At 46.1% G+C, this 20,894-nt stretch overlaps 1 protein-coding gene across 2 annotated transcripts; it reads left to right on the top strand.

The window, feature by feature from the left end:
• Positions 1-117: 117 nt before the first annotated feature.
• Positions 118-20,475, top strand: neu1 (neuraminidase 1). 2 transcript variants are annotated; one of them, XM_034094618.2, is made up of 7 exons: positions 118-364; positions 15,672-15,861; positions 16,107-16,369; positions 17,510-17,692; positions 18,661-18,880; positions 19,145-19,381; positions 19,474-20,475. In XM_034094618.2, exons 1-6 carry the CDS (start codon positions 275-277, stop codon positions 19,363-19,365), a joined length of 1,167 nt encoding a protein of 388 aa, XP_033950509.1. In that variant the 5' UTR covers positions 118-274; the 3' UTR covers positions 19,366-19,381; positions 19,474-20,475. The 2 variants fall into 2 exon arrangements, with proteins under 2 accessions (XP_033950509.1, XP_033950510.1); XM_034094619.2 differs by having other exon boundaries at positions 19,145-19,389.
• The last annotated feature ends 419 nt before the right edge of the window (positions 20,476-20,894 follow it).

The following is a 20,894-nucleotide window of genomic DNA, read 5'->3' as shown; positions in this document are numbered from 1 at the left end:
TTGCACTAATTTACCCGAATGAAAAACAACAAATCACTTCCTGATAGGGCAGGGCTGCAGATCGGGTAGTGACCGGTATGACACATGGGTATGACACTGCCGCTAGTCATGTGAGCTCCACCTTGGTCACATGACCTGAGCTGGAAGTTTCGCAGAGCATTTCCGCCTGTTATCTCAGCCGGTTTGTTGTTTTCGTGGATGCACTTTAAATGGACCATCTGTACTTTAATGTTATTTCTCTGTCGGAATACAGAAGAGTCTTTTAGAGTCTAACATGGAGACAGGAAGCTGCCGGCTCGCTGCTCTGTGGACACTTCTCTCCGTTGTGTTGAGTCCCTGTGTGTGTTCAATCAGCCCTGATCAGGTACAGTAGACTGAAAACATCGAGTCCCCTGCTGTCGGCACACATGTTGATGAAACTGACAAATGTGTTATTTCAGCTTGATTTAATTGAAGTTTTGTGGCTTTATATTTCTTTCATTTTTGCAGCATATGCATGCATTTTTTCACATGTGGTGGGATTAGTATTGAACTATTTGACTTAAGTAAAAATAAAAAGTATTATCTGCAAAATGTTTTATGCGTAAATGTAATTATTTCAATGAGTCATTACCATTGAACATGTAAACAGTACTGAAATCATTTTGGGGGAGTAGTTACATGTGATTAAACAAGTAGTAGGCCTAGTTGAATGACAACTACATTCCTATTTGCAGGTTAATTCAAGTAGATCTATTACTTTGCCATTATCTGAGTAGTAGACTTCCGAAGTGAATCAAATGTGTGTCTGTTATGACCTGGATCAAAAGGCCACAACAAGGAGACACACCATATCAACGGTTAGAAAAATATGTTTATTAAAGCAAGTGATTCAAATAAGCCAAATTAATCAAGTGCAAAACAAGTAAAGCATGAGGTGTGAACGTCAGTGGTATCAGTAATGTAACTGCAGGGTGAGGATTGCATGAATATGTATGTGTGAGGGTGTTGAGCGTGTGCGAAAAAGTACACGTCCCACCGTCCGGGACGTGTTATTTACAATATCGGACAAGTAGATCTTGCAATTGACTTGTCCGGCGGACAAGTGACGTTTTTCGGCCTGATTTATTGATAAATTCAGTTTACAAAAGGCAGAACTCATTCGCAAATTGTCCGTGTCCGCCATTCATCGTTTAGAAATGTTAGTTTCGGTTCTGCTTGTCGATTCCTAAGGAAATGCAATTGTCATCGTTGTCAAACGTTATTATGTTCTTTCACTAACACGTAAATAATGAAGGTTATTAAGCGTTTTAGCTCCTATGTTGTTAATATTGACCGCCATTTACTTTATGAAGTGAAGCAGCCTCCCTGTCTGTGTCCTCGCCCTGTCCTCACATCCCCGGACCCCCAGACTCGGAGGAGCACAGGGATGTCAGTATTGTTTATGAAGCAGGGTATAGAAAGTACATTATTGAAATGAAAATACTATTTATTTACTTTTACAAACAGTGAGCAGCTGGGCAGCTGCAGCATGTGTATTGCAGGACATGTGTAAGCCTGCAAGCGTCTTTGAGTTGTAGAAAAGTGCGAGGCCTATAGGCTATACATCTAATGTGTCATTATTATTATTATTAGGTTATGTCCTATGTGTCGGACATGTGTGGTTGGACTGTGTCTCACAGGCAGGTTGCAGTGTAACATCAGAGGACACTGGGCCAGTTGTACATTCTCAAACTGCACCACTTAGAACTAACTAAACAATGCAGAGATTATTTTTATATAATTGTATTCAATAACCGTAAGAAATTAAACAGTATGAAGTGATTTGTAAATAGGAATACAGATTTGACTTAATGTTTTCATAAATATATTTTTCTCCCAGTTTGTCATTGGACTTATTTTGACCCTCTCAAAGAACCGGAATCGAGAACCAAAAATAACTGGAATCGAAAAGTGAAAAGTGTATTCGGACAAGTAAATTGCCAAACTCACTTGTCCATGGACAAGCACTCTCTAAAAACTTTTTCTCACACTGAGGTGCACAAAGTAATCAGAAAGCAGAGAGGCTTTAAATAGCTGCAGGGCACCAGACCCAGGTGCCCTGAGGCTGCGGCCACACGAGGACGAAAACGGCTAAACGCATAGGATTAACGCAAACGCAAAAAAGCTTCCGTCCACACGCAATAGTTATCCGGATAGTGTCTGTCCACACGAGACAGCTCCGTTTAGCTCCAACCGCTGGAGAAGCTGCAGTACATATGCAGGAGCCTGTACGTGGCGCTGTAACTTCCTCCACAAAAGCAGCGAAGAAGCATGGTTGTCATGGTTGCCCTTCTGTTTATTCTCCGCGGTGGGGGCCGAGGGAACCGGGAAGAGTTTTTCGCCAGTCAACATGTATTAAAGTTTAAATCTTCCGGACAAAATTATAAAAGTGCCGGTCAAAGGTCTTCTTTGTTATTTATTGAGCTTTAAAACAAATGAATAACGACTCTATATAATATAATAATAAAATACACGGAGCCTCTCTTTTTCCTCCCTCTCTTCAGACAGCGTCAGTGTCTGTCTCATGCAGCAGCTGATCCAGTAATGAGTGACCCGGCGACAGTAAAAATACACATATTTATAACTAGTTTAGGTAGTTTGAGAGGTAATTAAAATAGCTAAGGGTGATGATCTGACTTGAAGTGTGTGTTTTGCTGCAGCGGGAGGAGCTGCAGGTGAGCAGAGCTGCGTGTCTCCGTCCTGTCAGATTAGACTTCACTCGCGTTTAGGTCCATATCGAGAGAAAGATAAATAATCTGTATTCAGTGTGCAGTTTACTTTGACGCGGGGGTGAGCAGCAGAGGTGGGGAGAGGCGGGGCTATTGCCTCATCATTATCAGAAAATTATTGTATAGGGCGTACACACGGAGCCGTTGGACCCCCCCAGAGCGTTGCGTATGCCGTTCTATCCACCTTGGGACCCGTTATCGTTTCCTCAGTCGTTTAGTGCCGTATTCGGTCGTCCTCGTGTGGCTGAACGGTCTATATGACACTAAACGTCCTCGTGTGGCCGCAGCCTGAGTTACTGCAATCAATGCAATCACCACAGCACAGACAAGACAGCCACACCCTCTCTAATGATGAACCCACAGGGGCATCACAGCCCCCCCCCCCCCTTAAGACGGAGACCCCAAAGGGATCCCCGAAAAACCAACACAAAACATCCAGAGCCAGAGAGACTTCCTACCCCACCGGGGCACGTGAGAGAGCATCCGCCAACTCGGCTCTCTTCATCTGGCGCCTTAATGTCACACTCATCAGCCAACCCCAACCCTGGACTTAGCTTGGAATGGTGAGAACTGCAGTGGCATTAGGGCTAAAACCTGATCCCCTGGGCTGAATTCACTATACTCTGCTTTATGGTCATAGAGTCTCTTCATATCTGCCTGATCACCAGCTACATTTTTCCTTGCCATTTCCACCGCTACATACAGGCGATGACAAAAACCATGATGTACATAGTCCACTAAATTCCTAGGTGGCTCACTCTCAACCAACCCATCCTGGAGAACAGCTAACGGACCACGCACCGTATGTCCAAAGACCAAATCACTAGGGCTGAACACTGTACTTTCCTGCACGACTTCCCTGGACGCCAACATGAGCCCTGGAAGTCCCTCCTGAACAAAGTGACCCTGGGCTACGTCTCTGACCTTCTCTTCCGGCAACAATTCAGTCAACAGAGCAGAAAGAGATGAATCGTCCTGACTCCTCACCCAGTTCCCCCTTTGACACAGACAAAGGGAGATCAGGCAGTGAGACCACATGTTCACCATTGCTTTGGCTATACTCCGAAACAGGCGGGTCAGCAGACATTGTACCGGTCTGCGTATGCGTCACAGCACAAACTGGAATCACACTTGGAAACTGCAAACTGCTCTCATCTGGCTCCCCAGATGCCACCGGCCTGGAAACCACCACAGGCAGTGACACACAGCACTACCAGAGAGATCGTTGCCCAAAATCATAGGCTACCCATCGAGTGGCAATGCGGGACGCACACCGATAGGCACAACTCCCTGCACCAGCCCACAATCCAGCACTATTGTAAGCCGTGGCACAGGAATCAAGCCCATCTCCATGCCCCTCATCAGCACAAAATCCCCCGTCTCTGTCTCATGACGAAAAAAAAGGCAACACTGACTCAACAATAAATGAGTAGCTGCTGTGTCACGCAACACCTTAATCAGAACACTTGTCACTACCGGCTACTGATAGATAGGCCTACAACAGCTTCCGTGATGAACGGCTCAAAACCAGAACCCACATCCGGGTCGGCACAAACCGGCTTCTTATCAGGCACCATGCCCGATCCTACACCCAACGGCTTTTTAACCAAAATGGCAGAACACATGGCTGGAGCATGTGATGAAAAACAAGGCTTCCCCTCAGGTTCCAGCAATGGACACTGATCCTTCCAATGACCCTCTCCTCGGCAATAATTACATTGGCCCACTCTGGCGCCCTCGGGTCGCCCCGGAGCCTGGTGAAAACGTTGCACCACCGCGGGAATTGCCACCATCTTCTCCACGTCTCCAATCACCCCTAGAACACTTCTCTGTAAAACTGCCCTTATGCGTCAGCACAAAATCATCCGCTAATTCGGTCAGCACCCGACAGCGCAATATCTCCCAACACATCAGCCGTAATTAGCACACACACTCAGAGCTCACAGCTCCTCATATGCCCCGAGGAAGTGCACCGGACTCAGATGAAAATATTCGTGCTGGACAAACGGCAGTACTACACTTCCGTTTGGTTGCCAGGCCCGGAAACACTTTTCCCCCATTGACTTACATGGGGAAAGAGTGGTCTGTAAATCGTTGGATAATTTTTTTTAAACTAAATAAACTACCCAGTATGAACACTTGTATAGCCCTTATTAAAAACATTCGTTCCTCAAGTTGTAATAATGTGCTAATAACGTTATTCTGAGAGTTATTTCCCTCTGCATTATGAACGCGCATCTAACCCACGGGACCGCGCCGCCCGGCACGTTCATGTTACGTGTCCCGACCATGGATGTATAATAAGAACTGGATACAGCGTAGGAGGTGGGGCCTCATTCATTCCTATGAGAGTTGCTCATTGGCGCATGATGATAAAATGGCCCAACTTTTGAGAGAGCGAAACGTCACAGATTACCCGGCATGCCTGAGAAGTACCCGTGTGTGCGCTCATAGCGCATGCGCAACTTTAACCAAAATGCTCGTTCACATCAAGCACGTCAATTTGCGTACACGTAACAGCACCGCACGTACATGACAGCATGGTAATGATTTGTTATTATGATGGCTTGATAACGAGGCGGCAGTTAGCAGCTAGCTAGTAATTATGCTAATGTACACATCAATCGTTATGTACTTATATTACGCTGTAACAGGATCTAGTGATATCCAAGCAACAGAGCTTCATTTAGCATGAAAGTATGATTGCACTGTGTATATATATATATATATATATATATATATAAGTAATATTAACTTTATTTAATACAACATTTACGGTACAAGATTTAATCATACAGCCCATGTAGTATGATAATGAATTACAGCAAACATGTGCAATATATCCATTATTACAGCTCCGTGGGTTGGCAGTAACGGCCCGTCTACACTACAGCGTCGACAGCGTCGAAAACTCCAATCTGCCCATTCACTTTCAATGGGGTGACGTCACGTAGCCTCGCTTTTTCGCCGAACTGAATTGTGGGTAGCAGAGCGGTCCGTCTCCGCCGTCAGAAGTTGAACAATGTTCAACTTCTGACGCCGGAGACGCCGGAGTAGCCAGCGCCAGCCAATCAAATCCCGTTTCCCAAAATCTGACAGCTCAAGCCGTAGCCAATCAAACCGCGTCTAAGCTGGGAGAGATATCCCGCCGTTCATTTCTATATTTCAAAAAAAGTCGGAGGAGAAACTAACTATCGCCGTAGAAAATCACCCGGTTTTGTATGACCAGACCCTCTTCACCTACCGGGATACAAACCGGAGGAACCAGGCATGGAGGGAGGTGGCAGAGACAGTGGGTGAAACTGGTAGGTTTTCGCCTGTTTGGGGAGTTTATATATATATATATTGCTCCCATAAAATCCCCGGGGTTTTTTGCTCTGTATGTCGGGGGCGGGAGATTCATGTGATTGGTTGTTGGTCGTGTTGCTTGAATAAAATCCCCAAGCTCCAGACACGCCCAGCTCCAAGCTATTTTTGAAGCTGTAGTGTGGACGCTCCGTAAGACGATATGGGTCCGTTCTTTGGGTAAAGATAAAACGCAACTCACATTGGTTTCTCAAACAGCATCTCTCTGTAAACTACGTGTATTCACCAGTCTATGGTATTCACTGAATTTCACTCTCTGCCTTTAACGGCTCGTTGTAGCTCGTTGTAGCTCCAATAGCTCCAGCCCCCACCCTCCCTGTGAGCACAGTGTGCTCCGATTGGTCGGGACACGTAACATTAACGTGCCGGGCGGCGCGGTCCCGTGGGTTAGATACGTGTTCATAATGCAGAGGGAAATAACTCAGAATAACGTTATTAGCACATTATTACAACTTGAGGAATGAATGTTTTTAATAAGGGCTATACAAGTGTTCATACTGTGTAGTTCATTTAGTTTAAAAAAAAATATCCAACGATTTACAGACCACTCTTTCCCCATGCAAGTCAATGGGAAAAAGTGTTTCCGGGCCTGGCAACCAAACGGAAGTGTAGTACCGCCGTTTGGCCAGCACGAATATTTTCATCTGAGTCCGGCGCACTTCCTGGGGGCTTGGTCCTGACCAATCAGAGCACACTGTGCTCACAGGGAGGGTGGGGGCTGGAGCTATTGGAGCTACAACGAGCCGTTAAAGGCAGAGAGTGAAATTCAGTGAATACACGTCGTTTACAGAGATGCTGTTTGAGAAACCAATGTGAGTTGCGTTTATCTTTACCCATGGATGCACAATAAGAACGGACCCATATCGTCTTACTGCCACCCCACGGAGCTGTAATAATGGATATATTGCACATGTTTGCTGTAATTCATTATCATACTACATGGGCTGTATGATTAAATCTTGTACCGTAAATGTTGTATTAAATAAAGTTAATCCATCCATCCATTCATCCATCCACTCCCGCTTATCCGTGGTCGGGTCGCGGGGGTAGCAGTTCCAGCAGAGAGCCCCAAACTTTCTTTTCCCTGGCGACATCAACCAGCTCTGACTGGGGGATCCCAAGGCGCTCCCAGGCCAGCGAAGAGATATAATCCCTCCACCTGGTCCTAGGTCTACCCCTTGGTCTCTTCCCAGCTGGACGTGCCTGGAACACCTCCCTAGGGAGGCGCCCAGGTGGCATCCTAACTAGGTGCCCGAACCACCTCAACTGGCTCCTTTCGACGCGAAGGAGGAGCGGCTCAACTCCGAGTCCCTCCCTGATGACCGAACTTCTCACCTTATCCCTAAGGGAGACACCAGCCACCCTGCGGAGAAAACCCATCTCGGCCGCTTGTATCCGCTAATATTAAATAAAGTTAATATTACTTATTATTATTATTATTATAAGTATATATACAGTGCAATCATTCTTTCATGCTAAATGAAGCTCTGTTGCTTGAATATCACTAGATCCTGTTACAGCGTAATATAAGTACATAACGATTGATGTGTACATTAGCATAATTACTAGCTTGCCGCCAACTTCCGCCTCGTTATGAACGTGCGGTGCCGTTACGTGTACGCAAATTGACGTGCTTGATGTGAACGAGCATTTTGGTTAAAGTTGCGCATGCGCTATGAGTGCACATACGGGTACTTCTCAGGCATGCCGGGTAATCTGTGACGTTTCGCTCTCTCAAAAGTTGGGCCATTTTATCATCATGTGCCAATGAGCAACTCTCATAGGAATGAATGAGGCCCCGCCTCCCACGCTGTATCCAGTTCTCATTCATAACACTCCGTTCGATGTCTCACTATGGGATGCGCCTCATCGCGGAGCAAATAGAAGCATCAATCTCATTACGCTAATCCTGATTGGCTGGTGATCTTGATGTCAGCGTCAGGGGAAATCACCCCCTATAAGTAGCTTGCGCCACAACGCATGCGTCATTCAAACACCTCTTCTCGCTTCAGAGCACATCTCTACAGTAGCCGGGCAAGCTTCACTGTCCACAGACTGAACCCAAATACCCATTTCGGTCGACGGGCGCTCGCCGGCTACTCCTTCTGCTTCGCAGGAAGACGGTAGTACTAACGCTGTTAGTATTTAAAATCGACCTCGCCCTTCTCTTACCCGAGAAAGTAAGGTAGGTCCGATTTTTTCAAGCTAGAAGCACACCTGTTGCTTGCTCGCTCCCTCTCTACCGACACCACGGTAGCGAGGAAGTTCTCTTTTCTCTTCTCCACGGAGGAAGAAAGGATTTAAGGAGCATACTGCCACACCAGTCAGTATTCTCCGGGAATAAAAGACCCACACTGTCCTTTTCTCCGGATTAAGGACAAGGTGGTTTTATCTTTTCTCCCGTCCCACCTGTCGAGAGCGGGCCCTCTCCACGCCACGAGGCGGCCAAGATGGACGCCCCTCTCCCTCACACCAGAGGAGTCAGGGACTCGGTGGCTCGACTCTGCGGCTGCGGGTTGAAGATATCGGGCACAGACACACACCAGGTCTGTTCGTCCTGCCTCGGGCTGGAACACGCCTGAGGCGCTATCGACAACCCCGAGGCGCTATCGACAACCCCGGCTCATGCGGACATTGCGTCCGCTTCACCGTTAAGAGCCTCCGCCGGCGGTTAGCTCGACAAGCTAGCCTGTCGGAACAGGACCCCCCCCCCCCCCATGTCCACGGACCCGCCGACCGGCAGTCAGGACACGGGGGCGTCCGCCACAGAGAGTGAGCCCCTCTCCGTGTCGGTCTGGGGCTCACTATCTGCTATGGCTATAGAACCGGAATCCCGCGCCCTGGCAGGCCACGCTCCACCAAGCTGGGGCTCCCGGTTAGACCTCACCATGGTCTAACCCGCGGAGGATGTCCTCGGGATTGACTACGGGGAGGACGCCCTGGCGTTCCTCCTGTCCGAATCGGATGAACAGGAAGAGGACACCTTCATGTCACCGGCTCAGCCTGCAAAGCCTGAGGCAAGTGCTGCTCTACCGGGCAAAAGCACACCAGCTTCGCCCGGTCTGAGCATGGACCTGCAGGCCATGTGTAAACGCGCTGCGGCCAGACTCAACGTCCCGTGGCCCGAAATGGCCAAGGAGACCTCCAGGTCCTGCTATGAGGGAAAACATCTTCCCCAAGCAGCGGGGAAAAAGAGACGACTCCTTCCAGTCTTCCCGGAGATGTTGGATGAGGTGTCGGTCTCATGGAGAGACCGGCCCTTCAGCAACAAGGTCCCAATCCAGGGTGCCTCCTCCCTAGACTGTGACGGAATGGAGAAGCTCGGCCTGCTCTGCATGCCGCCCATGGAACCGCTGTTAGCGGCTCACCTTCTACCAAAGGTGGGCCCGTCACCAAGCAGGAACCCCACGCTGCCAGCAAAGTCGGACCGTTTTCAGTCAGCAATGACTGAAAAGGCCTACAAAACGGCAGCGTTGTCCACCAGGGCCCTGAATGTGTCCTCGCTGTTAACCGCCTACCAAGTGGAGCTCTGCGAGGACCTGTCGGGTAACCCGGGGGCAGCCACTCTGGACGAGATGGCAGCGGTCACGGACATTTGTCTCCGTGTCCAACTCTGCGCCGTCCAGGCCACGGGCAAGGCAATTGGGATCATGGTGGTGCAGGAAAGAGCGAGATGGCTCAACCTCACCACTCTCCCAGACCGGGAAAAGGAGGATGTGCTGGATATGCCCATTGTTCCCGAGGGAATTTTTGGCTCCGCTCTCGCCTCCATGCAAAGGAGGTGTGAGACGAAGAAGAGTGAGGACGAGGCACTCCACCTCTGCCTCCCTCGAAGGGTCCAGCCGCTGCTCTCGCAGCAGCAGTGTCCTCTGCCCAAGCTGCCTCGAACTCTGCTCGGTTTAAAACACCGAAGACGCAGAGGTCGCAGCCCACCCCGAGTCCCCAGCCCAGGCTGGAGACAAGGGCAAGCTGGCCTAGAAATTCTCCGGTTCCGGCTGCAGCTCAGGCTCAGCCAACCCAGAATTTCGGCCAGCAGTCGAGGAAGAAGAAGCGAGCGGCGTGACAGCCCCTCCTTCTCCCCTCCGGGAATGTGTTCCCTCCGTCTCGAGAGATGCCTAAACACCATCCTCAAGTCTGCACAAACACATTGATCATTCTGTCATAAAACATTTGCAGCTGACGCATCCAGGCTTCAGGCCGAGGGCGCAGCTCCAAAAAATGAAAAGAAAATCAATAAAGCCAATAAACAGCCTGCCAATTGTTCCCCTTCTGAGAGCAGCTACGGCATCTCTCAAAAGGCGGATTATTGACGGGTCTGTGAAGGCACCACCGCCAAGCGCATGCGCAATGCCGGTTGGGGCTGTGAAGGCACCACCACCACGCGCAGTGTCGGTGGGTAAGGTCGATAAGGGGCACCACTGTGTTCAGACACTAGAGGGCCCCATAACAAAACAAATAGAGACTCAGGGAGGAGGAGATGTGACATCCTCACTGGCTCTAAGGAGCACGCAGTGGAAGATGCTCACATCATCCGCTTGGGTTTTCAAGACAGTAACACGGGGCTACAGACTCCAGTTCGCTGTCACCCCCCCTCGCTTCTCGGGCATTCTGCACTCGCAGGCCCGAGGAGAGTCAGCCCTCATTTTGGAGAAAGAGATTCTCTCACTCCTAGATAAGAGGGCTATATCTATTGTACCCGCCGAGCAGAGTCAGGGCAGCTTTTATTCCAAGTAAATCCTCGTTCCCAAACGGGGAGGGAACGGAATTCGGCCAATACTTGATTTAAGGGCTCTGAACAAATATCTAAAAAGATATAAGTTCAGAATGCTCAGTCACACATCTCTGCTGCGGCTCGTGCGAAAAGATGACTGGTTTACATCAGTCGACCTGAAAGATGCGTATTTTCACATCCCAGTATATTACCCACACAGGAAATATCTGAGATTCGCATTTCAGGGGATCTGTTATGAATACAGAGTACTCCCCTTCGGTCTGTCTCTCAGTCCAAGGGTGTTTGTACGGTGTACGGAAGCCGCGATAGCCCCGTTAAGACAACAGGGTATTCGCTTGGCGACCTACCTGGACGACTGGCTGCTTCTCGCACAGTCGGAGCAGGAGGCTGTTTCGCAGACAAATGTCCTCGTGCTCAACCTGGGTTTCATAATAAATACAGAGAAGAGCATGTTGTGCCCAGCGCAGACTATACTCTTCCTGGGTTTACGCCTGAACTCGGTGCCCTTTTTCAGCTCGCTTGTCAGCGGAAAGAGTGAAAGCTTTCAGAGCTTGTCTTGCTCTTTTCCAGCTGCGCAAACATGTTCTTTTCAGATCATGCTTGCGATTGCTGGGGCTCATGGCATCAGCCATCCTGGTTGTACGACTGGGACGCTTACACATGAGGGAGTTTCAGCGCTGGGTGGCCACCCTTAAACTAAACTAGAGTGATGGTTACTGTGAGATGCGTGAGATGCGTAATGGCACTGCGCCACTGGCTGCACCCGACTTTTCTAGTACGAGGTGTGCCCATGGGTGCTGTCCTTTCACGGAAAGTGGTCACCACGGACGCATGTCTGACAGGTTGGGGAGGTATTTATGAAGGTCATCCGGTGAGGGGTCTCTGGAGCAGAGACCTCCAGCGGGCGCACATAAATTACCTGGAGCTTTTAGCGGTGTTTCTCACCCTAAGACGCTTTCTGCCTTTCCTCAGGGGACATCACGTCCTCGTGAGGACAGACCATACGACCACAATATCGTATATTAACCACCAAGGGGGTTTGCGTTCTCTCCAGTTACACACACTGGCGCGCAAACTTATCCTATGGAGCGGTAGACGTCTCCTCTCTCTGAGAGCGACGCACGTACCGGGAGTGATGAACCTCGGGGCAGATCTACTGTCCAGAGGTGCACCACTTTACGCAGACTGGACTCTACATCCAAGGATTGTGAGCCAGCTGTGGGTGCGTTACGGCAGAGCCGCGGTGGATCTGTTCGCATCGAAAGACAACGCTCAGTGTCAGCTGTTCTTTTCGATGCGTGATCTAAATGCACCGTTAGGCGTGGATGCACTCGCGCACGATTGTACGATTCTGTACGCGTTTCCACCCCTGGCTCTGATACCTCCAACTCTGGCCAGAGTGAGAGAGCAACGTCACACACTTATTCTGATAGCTCCACACTGGCCAGCTATGTACTGGCTAGCGGAGATATATCAGCTGCTGTGCGGGCAGCCTTGGCGGCTCCCACTACGCAGGGACATACTGTCCCAAGCGGGGGGGGAGATCTTTCACCCACACCCAGAGCGCTTGGCTCTATGGGCCTGGCCCGTGAGCGGTACCATAATCAGGGGTGCTTTGTTATAATGACCCCCTGTGTCCTGGGCTATCCCTTACAAGGGCAAGCCTATTACTAAGCAATGGCTCTCCCACTGTTTTGTGGAAGCAATTGCTGTGGGGCCCGTACAAGTCAGAGCTCGCAGGCACCCTCGGGTTCGCGAGTTTTCTCTTGACTCAGGGTCTGGCTGCATCCTGGGCTCTGTCCAGGATGTCTCCCATTCAAGACATTGGTGCAAGCGGCGAGCTGGTACTCGCTGCTCACTTGTGTCCGCCTTTTAACAGTCTGGGCGTTCTACTCCCAGTGTGACTCAAGCAGTGCTGGGCACCTGGTTGAGTCGGAGTCCTACCTGTTAAAATTCTGATCGGTTGGCGATTTTCGAGATAAGCTCGTCTGGCAATACGGGAGTTACAATATCCCATAGTGAGACATCGAACGGAGTGTTATCAATGAGAACTATAGGTTACTTACGTAACCCCAGCCCTCAGAGTAACATGAAGTGAGATGTCTCACCAGACGGCCCTCCTTGCTATGGTGAAGCGAGAAGAGGTGCTTATTTTGAATGAAGCATGCGTTGTGGCGCAAGCTACTTATAGGGGGTGATTTCCCCTGACGTCAAGATCACCAGCCAATCAGGACTGGCGTAATGAGATTGATGCTTCTGTTTGCTCCGCGATGAGGTGCATCCCATAGTGAGACATCTCACTTCATGTTACTCTGAGTGCTGGGGTTACGTAAGTAACCTATAGTTCTTATTATACATCCATGGGCTATGCTCATATCTGTTCAGAAACTGGACAGAAGTTAAACATGTACAAACCACAGACTGTCTATGTCATGGCGAATACAGTCGCTGCTTTATTTATGTCTGTATGATGTTGTTGTGAGTGTGGACGGAGCAGCTACAGGTTAGTTTAGCCTGATGGATCCGATTCCATTCAGAAAACACGCATTTTAAAAGCTTTTCGCCTGCCGTCTTGTCTGCAGACTTGTCAAAGCATTAATTCATGCTGTGGTGTCTTGCACTTCAGGGCCACCGTAGCATAGGCCTCTTGTGCTCGCCCAGTGACACACTGAAGTAACTGCACTCTGTCCGAATCTGACCAGTTTCTTGCCCCTTCTACGCGTTCAAATAGGGTGAAAAAAATGTCAGGGTCACGCTCATTAAACTTTGGCACCAACCGCAAGTTAGAAATAACATCGCCACTACCTGATGCCAAACCATCAGAAGAAAGCTTGCCCTCTTCAATCAGCCGTAATCTAGCATGTTCCACCTCACATTTAATCTTTTCCAACTCCAGCACCTTCTCCACCTCTAAACGCTTCTCTACCTCGTGCTGCCGTAACCTCAACTGCAATTTCTCCTGCTCCAACCTCAATTTCTCCTGCTCAAACTGCATGGCCAAAAGCTCTTTTTGCTGCTCGAACGTCAAACCAGCTGTCTGAACCACTACCGGCACGACCCCTGCCGCACTCTTCTGCAACACCCCCTGCTCAAACAAAGCTGACACGATGAGAGCCTTAATCTAATTTTTCCGCTTGCTCCCTCCAACAGCAAATAATGCTCTTCTATATCGACCAACTGCGCCTTCTTGCAATCATCAAAGACACCGAGGGCGCATCCACCAACGCCGACAAAAAAGAAGCCATAATATATTACCTATAACCAATCGGAAAGCAAAATGTAAAACTGCCAACATGCATGGGCAAAAGACAAACCCAACAGAGAATTTCCCCCTAACTGCCAAACCAAAATCTTAATAATCTCACCTAGTCTCCATGTGGCTCGCGGCGGGTAATTACGCACTGGAACCCAGCGGAGTTGTGGAGCGACCTGCACGCAGGCAAAACCACAAAATCCCGCGGACGTGCCCCCGAGACAGCTGTCCGAAAACAGCTGACACTAACCAATTCGCCACAACACTATGAAAAAAACCAAACGGACGCAACCCAACGGGAAACGCCACTTAAGCCTATAGCGGAGAAATCCCTTTACAAAAGCGTAACAAACAGCAACATCTTACCTTCTGATTGGCACACAAAACCTGACGCCATGTCAAACACTAAAGCTTCCTGAAACACAAAATACATGATGTGTCCCCCAAATAGCAGCGCCAAGCCAGCACACAGCTGGACCACATCAACTAATCAGCTGCTCAATGACACCAAGCTCTGAGCACTACACAAACTTTTAACCAAACTTTCCACAAATAACCCGTAGGACGAGCCCCCATTTGTTATGCCCTGGCTCAAAAGGCCACAACAAAGAGGAGACACACCATATCAACGGTTAGAAAAATATGTTTATTAAAGCAAGTGATTCAAATAAGCCAAATTAATCAAGTGCAAAACAAGTAAAGCATGAGGTGTGAACGTCAGTGGTATCAGTAATGTAACTGCAGGGTGAGGATTGCATGAACATGTATGTGTGAGGGTGTTGAGGTGCACAAAGTAAAACAACTGAAATAACTAAAATCATACTCAACCAACACCGGGTGCCTGTATCAGAAAGCAGAGAGAGAGCAGAGAGGCTTTAAATAGCTGCAGGGCACCAGACCCAGGTGCCCTGAGTTACTGCAATTACCACAGCACAGGAGACAGCCACACCCTCTCTACTGATGAACCCACAGGGGCATCACAGTGTCATAAAAGGAAATATATATTCTTTATTGTATTATTGCTTTACTAAAATTGACCCCCCTTTTCTTAAAATATTAAATACATATTTTGTATTTGGGTACAAAATGTATGACTTGAACAGCTGAATCCTTTTAACAATATAAATAAACTCAATTGAGTACATTTTTAGCTGGCATATCACTTTTTGTATTATCTTTTTGTTTTACAAAGAAGTTGGAAGTACTTTTTCTAAGCTTAAGTTAACTCTACTTCTCTCTTGTATATAGTACACTACACACATATAAAGTAGGACAGCATGAAGACTCTTAAGTAAGGTAACTACAAATTGCACTTAAGTACAGTGCTTGAGTGTATGAGGCCAAAAACTTTACATTCCACCACATTATATAAAACCGAAGCTCTTGTTGTTTGGGATAAATACATAAGAGGCTTCCTCAAATTAAAGTGTGATCATCACCTGCTTGTGTCACCTGACACCTGATGCGTCTTGCAGGTATTTTTACAACTGGTTTGGCAGCTGATTGTATTCAAACCATTCCCTTTGACAGCCTCTCTTCATTTCCTGCTTAATCTTTCTTTGCTGTCCAGATTGACCCTCTGATGTATGAAGAGCAGCTGCTGTGGGTGAGCGGGTCCCAAGGGGAGGTGAACACCTTCAGGATCCCGCTGATCACCTTCACATCCAAAGGAAGCCTACTGGCCTTTTGTGAGGGCAGGAAGGCGTCGGCCAGTGACACAGGAGCAAAGTTTGTTGCAATGCGGCGGTCAACAGACAAAGGCAGGAAAGACCACGACAGTCATACAAAACAATAAACACATAAAAAGCACATAGCCTATAGACACACACACACACACACACACACACACACACACACACACACACACACACACACACACACACACACACACACACACACACACACACCTGTATAAGTAAAACAAAACTTGAATGTAATACATTTGCTGTAAATTAAGTCAGAATATATGCTGGAATCTTCTCCTTCTCCTCCTTTGGCCCTCCAGGAGCCACATGGTCCCCGACCGCCTTTATAGTCGATGATGGTTTGAAGCCAGATGGGCTGAATCTGGGCTCGGTGGTTGTGGACGAGGAAGTGGGCTCCGTGATTCTGGTCTACTCAATCTGCTTCCATCAATACCAGTGCAAACCTTCCAGCACCATGATGTTGGAGAGCCTGGATGACGGCCTCAGCTGGAGTCTGCCCAAAAACCTGTCGGTTCAGCTGGGAATGAAAGCCTTTGTTCCCGGGCCGGGCTTTGGCATTCAGGTAAGACAACAAAACCATTTCATGTGAGAAGCTGTGGCTGAGCTGTTTTGTAGTTGTAAAGTTAGTTAACATTCAAGCTAAATGTCACATTTGCTTTATTGCGATTTGTTGCGAGCAACTTAGTGATTGACTCTGATTCTCAAATGCATTTTGTAAGTTGATTTAACTTCAGGAAAAGAAGAAGTGCTTTTTGTATACTGAATAAACTAGATACTTCAATCAAATTAGGAAGTGAAAATTATATTTGTTCTAGATTCACATCTTGTTTTGTAAAACTGGTCAGCATATAAAGTAGCATTATATGTCAAATGTTTGCAGAGACACAATTTATTATTTAAATGGGAGGTTTTTGTAATTGTGTAAATTAGTGGTTTATCCCTTCTACTGTATATAGCTATTATGAGCCATTATGTTTCGGCAGAATTTTGCCAGTTTTTAGGGCACTAACCCTTCGGATTAGACAGACTACAACAGGTCAGACACTGTAAATAATTCGAATGGTTTCTTTTATTTAATATTCATGCCCTTGTAGCAGGCACATAATTATTTATGTCGTAAATCTCCCCTTTGGGAATGGTAATCTTGGATTAAGTCGTGGACTTCGGGTCGTGGCTGAACCTGTCTCTGCGGTCCTGCCTTGGGTCTCGTCATGCTGCTTCCCTGATGGCTTCCACAGGATTGTAGCTGACATCCTCGTGGATTCATCTTCTTATTACAGACACATGCATTTCCTAACATTCGGTCTATATGCTGTAAAATGTATTATCTCTTCGATTTACACACGGCATCTATTGCACGTCTGTCCGTCCTGGGAGAGGGATCCCTCCTCTGTTGCTCTCCCTGAGGTTTCTCCCATTTTTTTCCCTTAAACTGGGTTTTCTCTGGAAGTTTTTCGTTGTACGATGTGAGGGTCTAAGGACAGAGGGTGTCGTTTTTCTCATACTGATATTCTGAACAATCTGTGCTGTTGTATTTGCTGTAAAGTGTCTCTACTGTAGGCTATTTTTATTATATGTACAGCACTTTGGCTGGACCAAAAATCGTCTTATTTTAATATCAACGCCTTTTTTTTTAAGATTCAACTTGACACTGTTGTTTATTGAGTGCTGAGTCCGCATTTGTTGTGTCTTTGCACTGCAGAAGCGCCATGACCCAGCTAAAGGAAGGTTGGTGGTGTGTGGTCATGGGACATTGGCGGGAGACGGAGTGTTTTGCATCCTGAGTGATGACCACGGACGTAACTGGTACAATGGCGCCCAGCTGAAAAGCATCCCTTACAACCACAACAAGAAAGCACTGGACTTCAACCCTGATGAGTGTCAGGTAAATTGCTGCAGCCATGTCAACTGAAACTAAATCACTTGTGGTTTAAGAGAGTTTGAGACAAAATGATCATATATGTTCACAATGGTTCAATTTAAAATATCACCATTTTCCAAATACCTCCACACAACTATATATATATTGACATTTAAAAATCTTTATAATATTATATCGCCATTCATAAGTGTGTTTTTATATTAACAACTAATCAAATATTATATGTAATGTGAAACTGACAGAGAATTGCCACACATTTTTGAAACCCTGTTTTAGCTTTGACCTTCAAATGTACTTTATAAGTCTCAGTGCTCCTATAAACCCAGTTTCTAGCAGCTGTTTGCAGGCATTTATAAGTATTAAACATATGACAATATTATATGATGAATCCACTGTATGCTGCCTTTGAAGCAACAAACAGCAGACACTCAAATTAGAAGTCATTTTTTTTACAATTCAACAGGAGTTAAATGCAGTAAAACAAAGCAAAAATCGAGTGTATATCCTACTTAGTCGAGTAACGCTTGACTTATCTGTTAGTGGTTTTAAGTATATTAGTTGATCATAAGTTTCTTATACAAAACAGAAAAGAAGCTTTGAAAAATGACTTGTGAAATTATTGGATCTTTGAGCCAGCGCTCTGTGACAATTTTCTGCCACGCCAAGGGTATAGCACTTCCGACTAGTGGGGGTTCTCCCTCAGAACACAACGGCACAGCCATCGCAGAGTGGTTTCACTGGTCATGTGAAGGCAGTTTTAGCCATAATAACTTTTAGTAGGGCTAATAATCTCTCAGCATTTTGTTGAGTTCTTCTGCCCTCTAGTGGGGAAAAGATTTGCAGCTGTCAAACGAATGTTTAGTAAAAACATGCAGTTATCTAAGCCGTCATGTGATGCCTCCATGGCAATCATTTCCAAGGTTTTATAATTAATCTAATTAATCTAACTAATTCTCTCTGCTCCTCTGCAGCCGATTGAGTTGACGGACGGCACCATTGTCATCAACATTCGAAACGAGAACCGCTACCACTGTAACTGTCGCATGGTGGTACGCAGCTATGACGGCGGGTTGACTCTGCCCATAGATGGTCTGTACTTTGACACTGAGCTGGTGGATCCTACAGTAGCTGCTGGAGCTCTGCAGAAAGACGGAGTGCTCTTCTTCACCAACCCCTCCAGTGATCAACACAGTAAGAACAGCTAAGAGTATCTTATTTTCCCTCAGATGTATCCCTAATACTTGGATGTAAAAGTAAAAATACTCTGTTACAAATAAAAGTCCTTGATTGAAAGGTTCCAAAGTGGGTTATATGAGATACTCAATTATGTTGCACTGCTGCTGCTTTCCTTATAGACCAACACATATCCACTCATTTACTTTACATCAGACAAATGGTCTTCGTAAAAATAAATCTTCAGTACATCATAATAACTCCTTGCCTTTTCCCCCTCAGGAATTAACCTCACCTTACGTTGGTCGCTGAATAATGGCCATTCATGGGTAAAACAAGCAATGCAGATTTGGGCGGGTCCAAGCGCATACTCCTGCCTGACATCACTAAAAAGCGGCTCTGTAGAGGACCAGAAGTTCATCTATGTCATCTATGAGAAGGGCTATAAGGACTATGACGAGACTATCTCATTCGTCAAGATCCACCTGTATGGTGGCCGGTAGGGCATGTTGGTGGAAGGTAAGCAGGCAAGTAATTAAAATCAAAAGGCATGACAACTGATTTCTATAGTTTGACTTTTGTTATAATTTCATGTTCTGATTGTTTCCCAGATTCAAATTTTGGAGTGAAAGGGAAAAGGAAGCTGTTTATTTCCCACAACTTTCTCACGAAAATATAAAGACTTTTTTAAACTCACTATGAAATTGAAAATGGGAATATGAGCGACAATGAAACAATGAGAATGTTTGTGTTTAGCCTGTGATATTGTAAAAATGAAATGTTCTGCATATTTTATCTTTCTTTTCTCTAAGATTCCCACTATATATGAGACTGTATGAATAATGGACAGTACATTTTTCTGGGTGTGGGATTTGTCCAAAAAAGGTTTTCTGTACAGCTACAATGATTGGTGGGTTGCCTGTTGCTACACAAAACGAAAACATGACCAAGAAAGGTACAATTAAATGTTCAACATTAGTTTCCAAGCAACATGAATCGAACTGTCTTGAAGGGAACAGCATCATCTCGTTATTATACTAAATGATGACAATTAAAATATCATCAATCGCTAATTTATTTTACAAGCTGTCAGATTCACTGCAGGTTTGACGATGGTGTTTAGCCTTTTGTCATGCGTATGCACTTATATGGTATTTCCTATGGGGTTGTTGAAGTATTTTAGAGAAAAAGAACAGTTATAATAAAAAAATTAGGTCTGTGTGATTGAATATATGCGTGAAAAGGAGCGAATATGTTTATGATGTCATTATGATACCAAAGTGTCCTCTTTTGCACTGTATTCGTTGAAAAAAAATGTAAACTATTCCTTGTATTATATCATTTTACACAGGGTAACAATACATTGATTTCACGCATCTGAGTAATAAACATGTTTTTCTAACAGTTTAAAAAACGTTTTCTTTGTTGGCAACGCTGAGCAGATTTCCGTTATCATGCATGATTAAGCAAGGCAACACTGACCTGAATTCACAAAAACCTCTCCATCAAAGACGCCTTAATAGAGTAATTGGTACTTTACATTTTACAGTTATAAATTGTATGTATGTGTAAATGTCCTCTCTGTGGGACGAATAAAGGTATTCTGATTCTGATATGTTACCTTTATTTTTGCATTAGGCCTGTAACTGTTCAAATCTCAATGTGACTTACCTGCTCAATGAAAGGATAAATTCATATCTACATTTACGCCTAGTAATTGATCATGTAATACAGATGGCCAAATCCAGATTACAAAATATAAATCAATATAAACGGTAAATAAAAAATGTGGTAAAATGTGCAGTTAAATTGTCAAGACACATTTTTGGTGACATCTTAAAATCTGGCTATTTTTAAGTTGTTTTTCATGATAACTAATGCAATTAAAAGCCCTTCTCACAGGATAGACACAGTACACCTTCAATTCGTGCAAGTATGGATTTTGTAAGGATAATTTAATCAAAGGTGGCACTTTGTAGTCAGATTTTCTACTTAAGTAAAAGTAGGAAAACCATAGGAATAGGCCTACTTT

The sequence above is a fragment of the Pseudochaenichthys georgianus genome, chromosome 11 (genome assembly GCF_902827115.2).
Source record: "Pseudochaenichthys georgianus chromosome 11, fPseGeo1.2, whole genome shotgun sequence".
Lineage (NCBI taxonomy): Eukaryota > Metazoa > Chordata > Actinopteri > Perciformes > Channichthyidae > Pseudochaenichthys > Pseudochaenichthys georgianus.
Note: the sequence above shows the minus strand (reverse complement) of the source record. Positions and strands in the feature narration are given on the sequence as shown.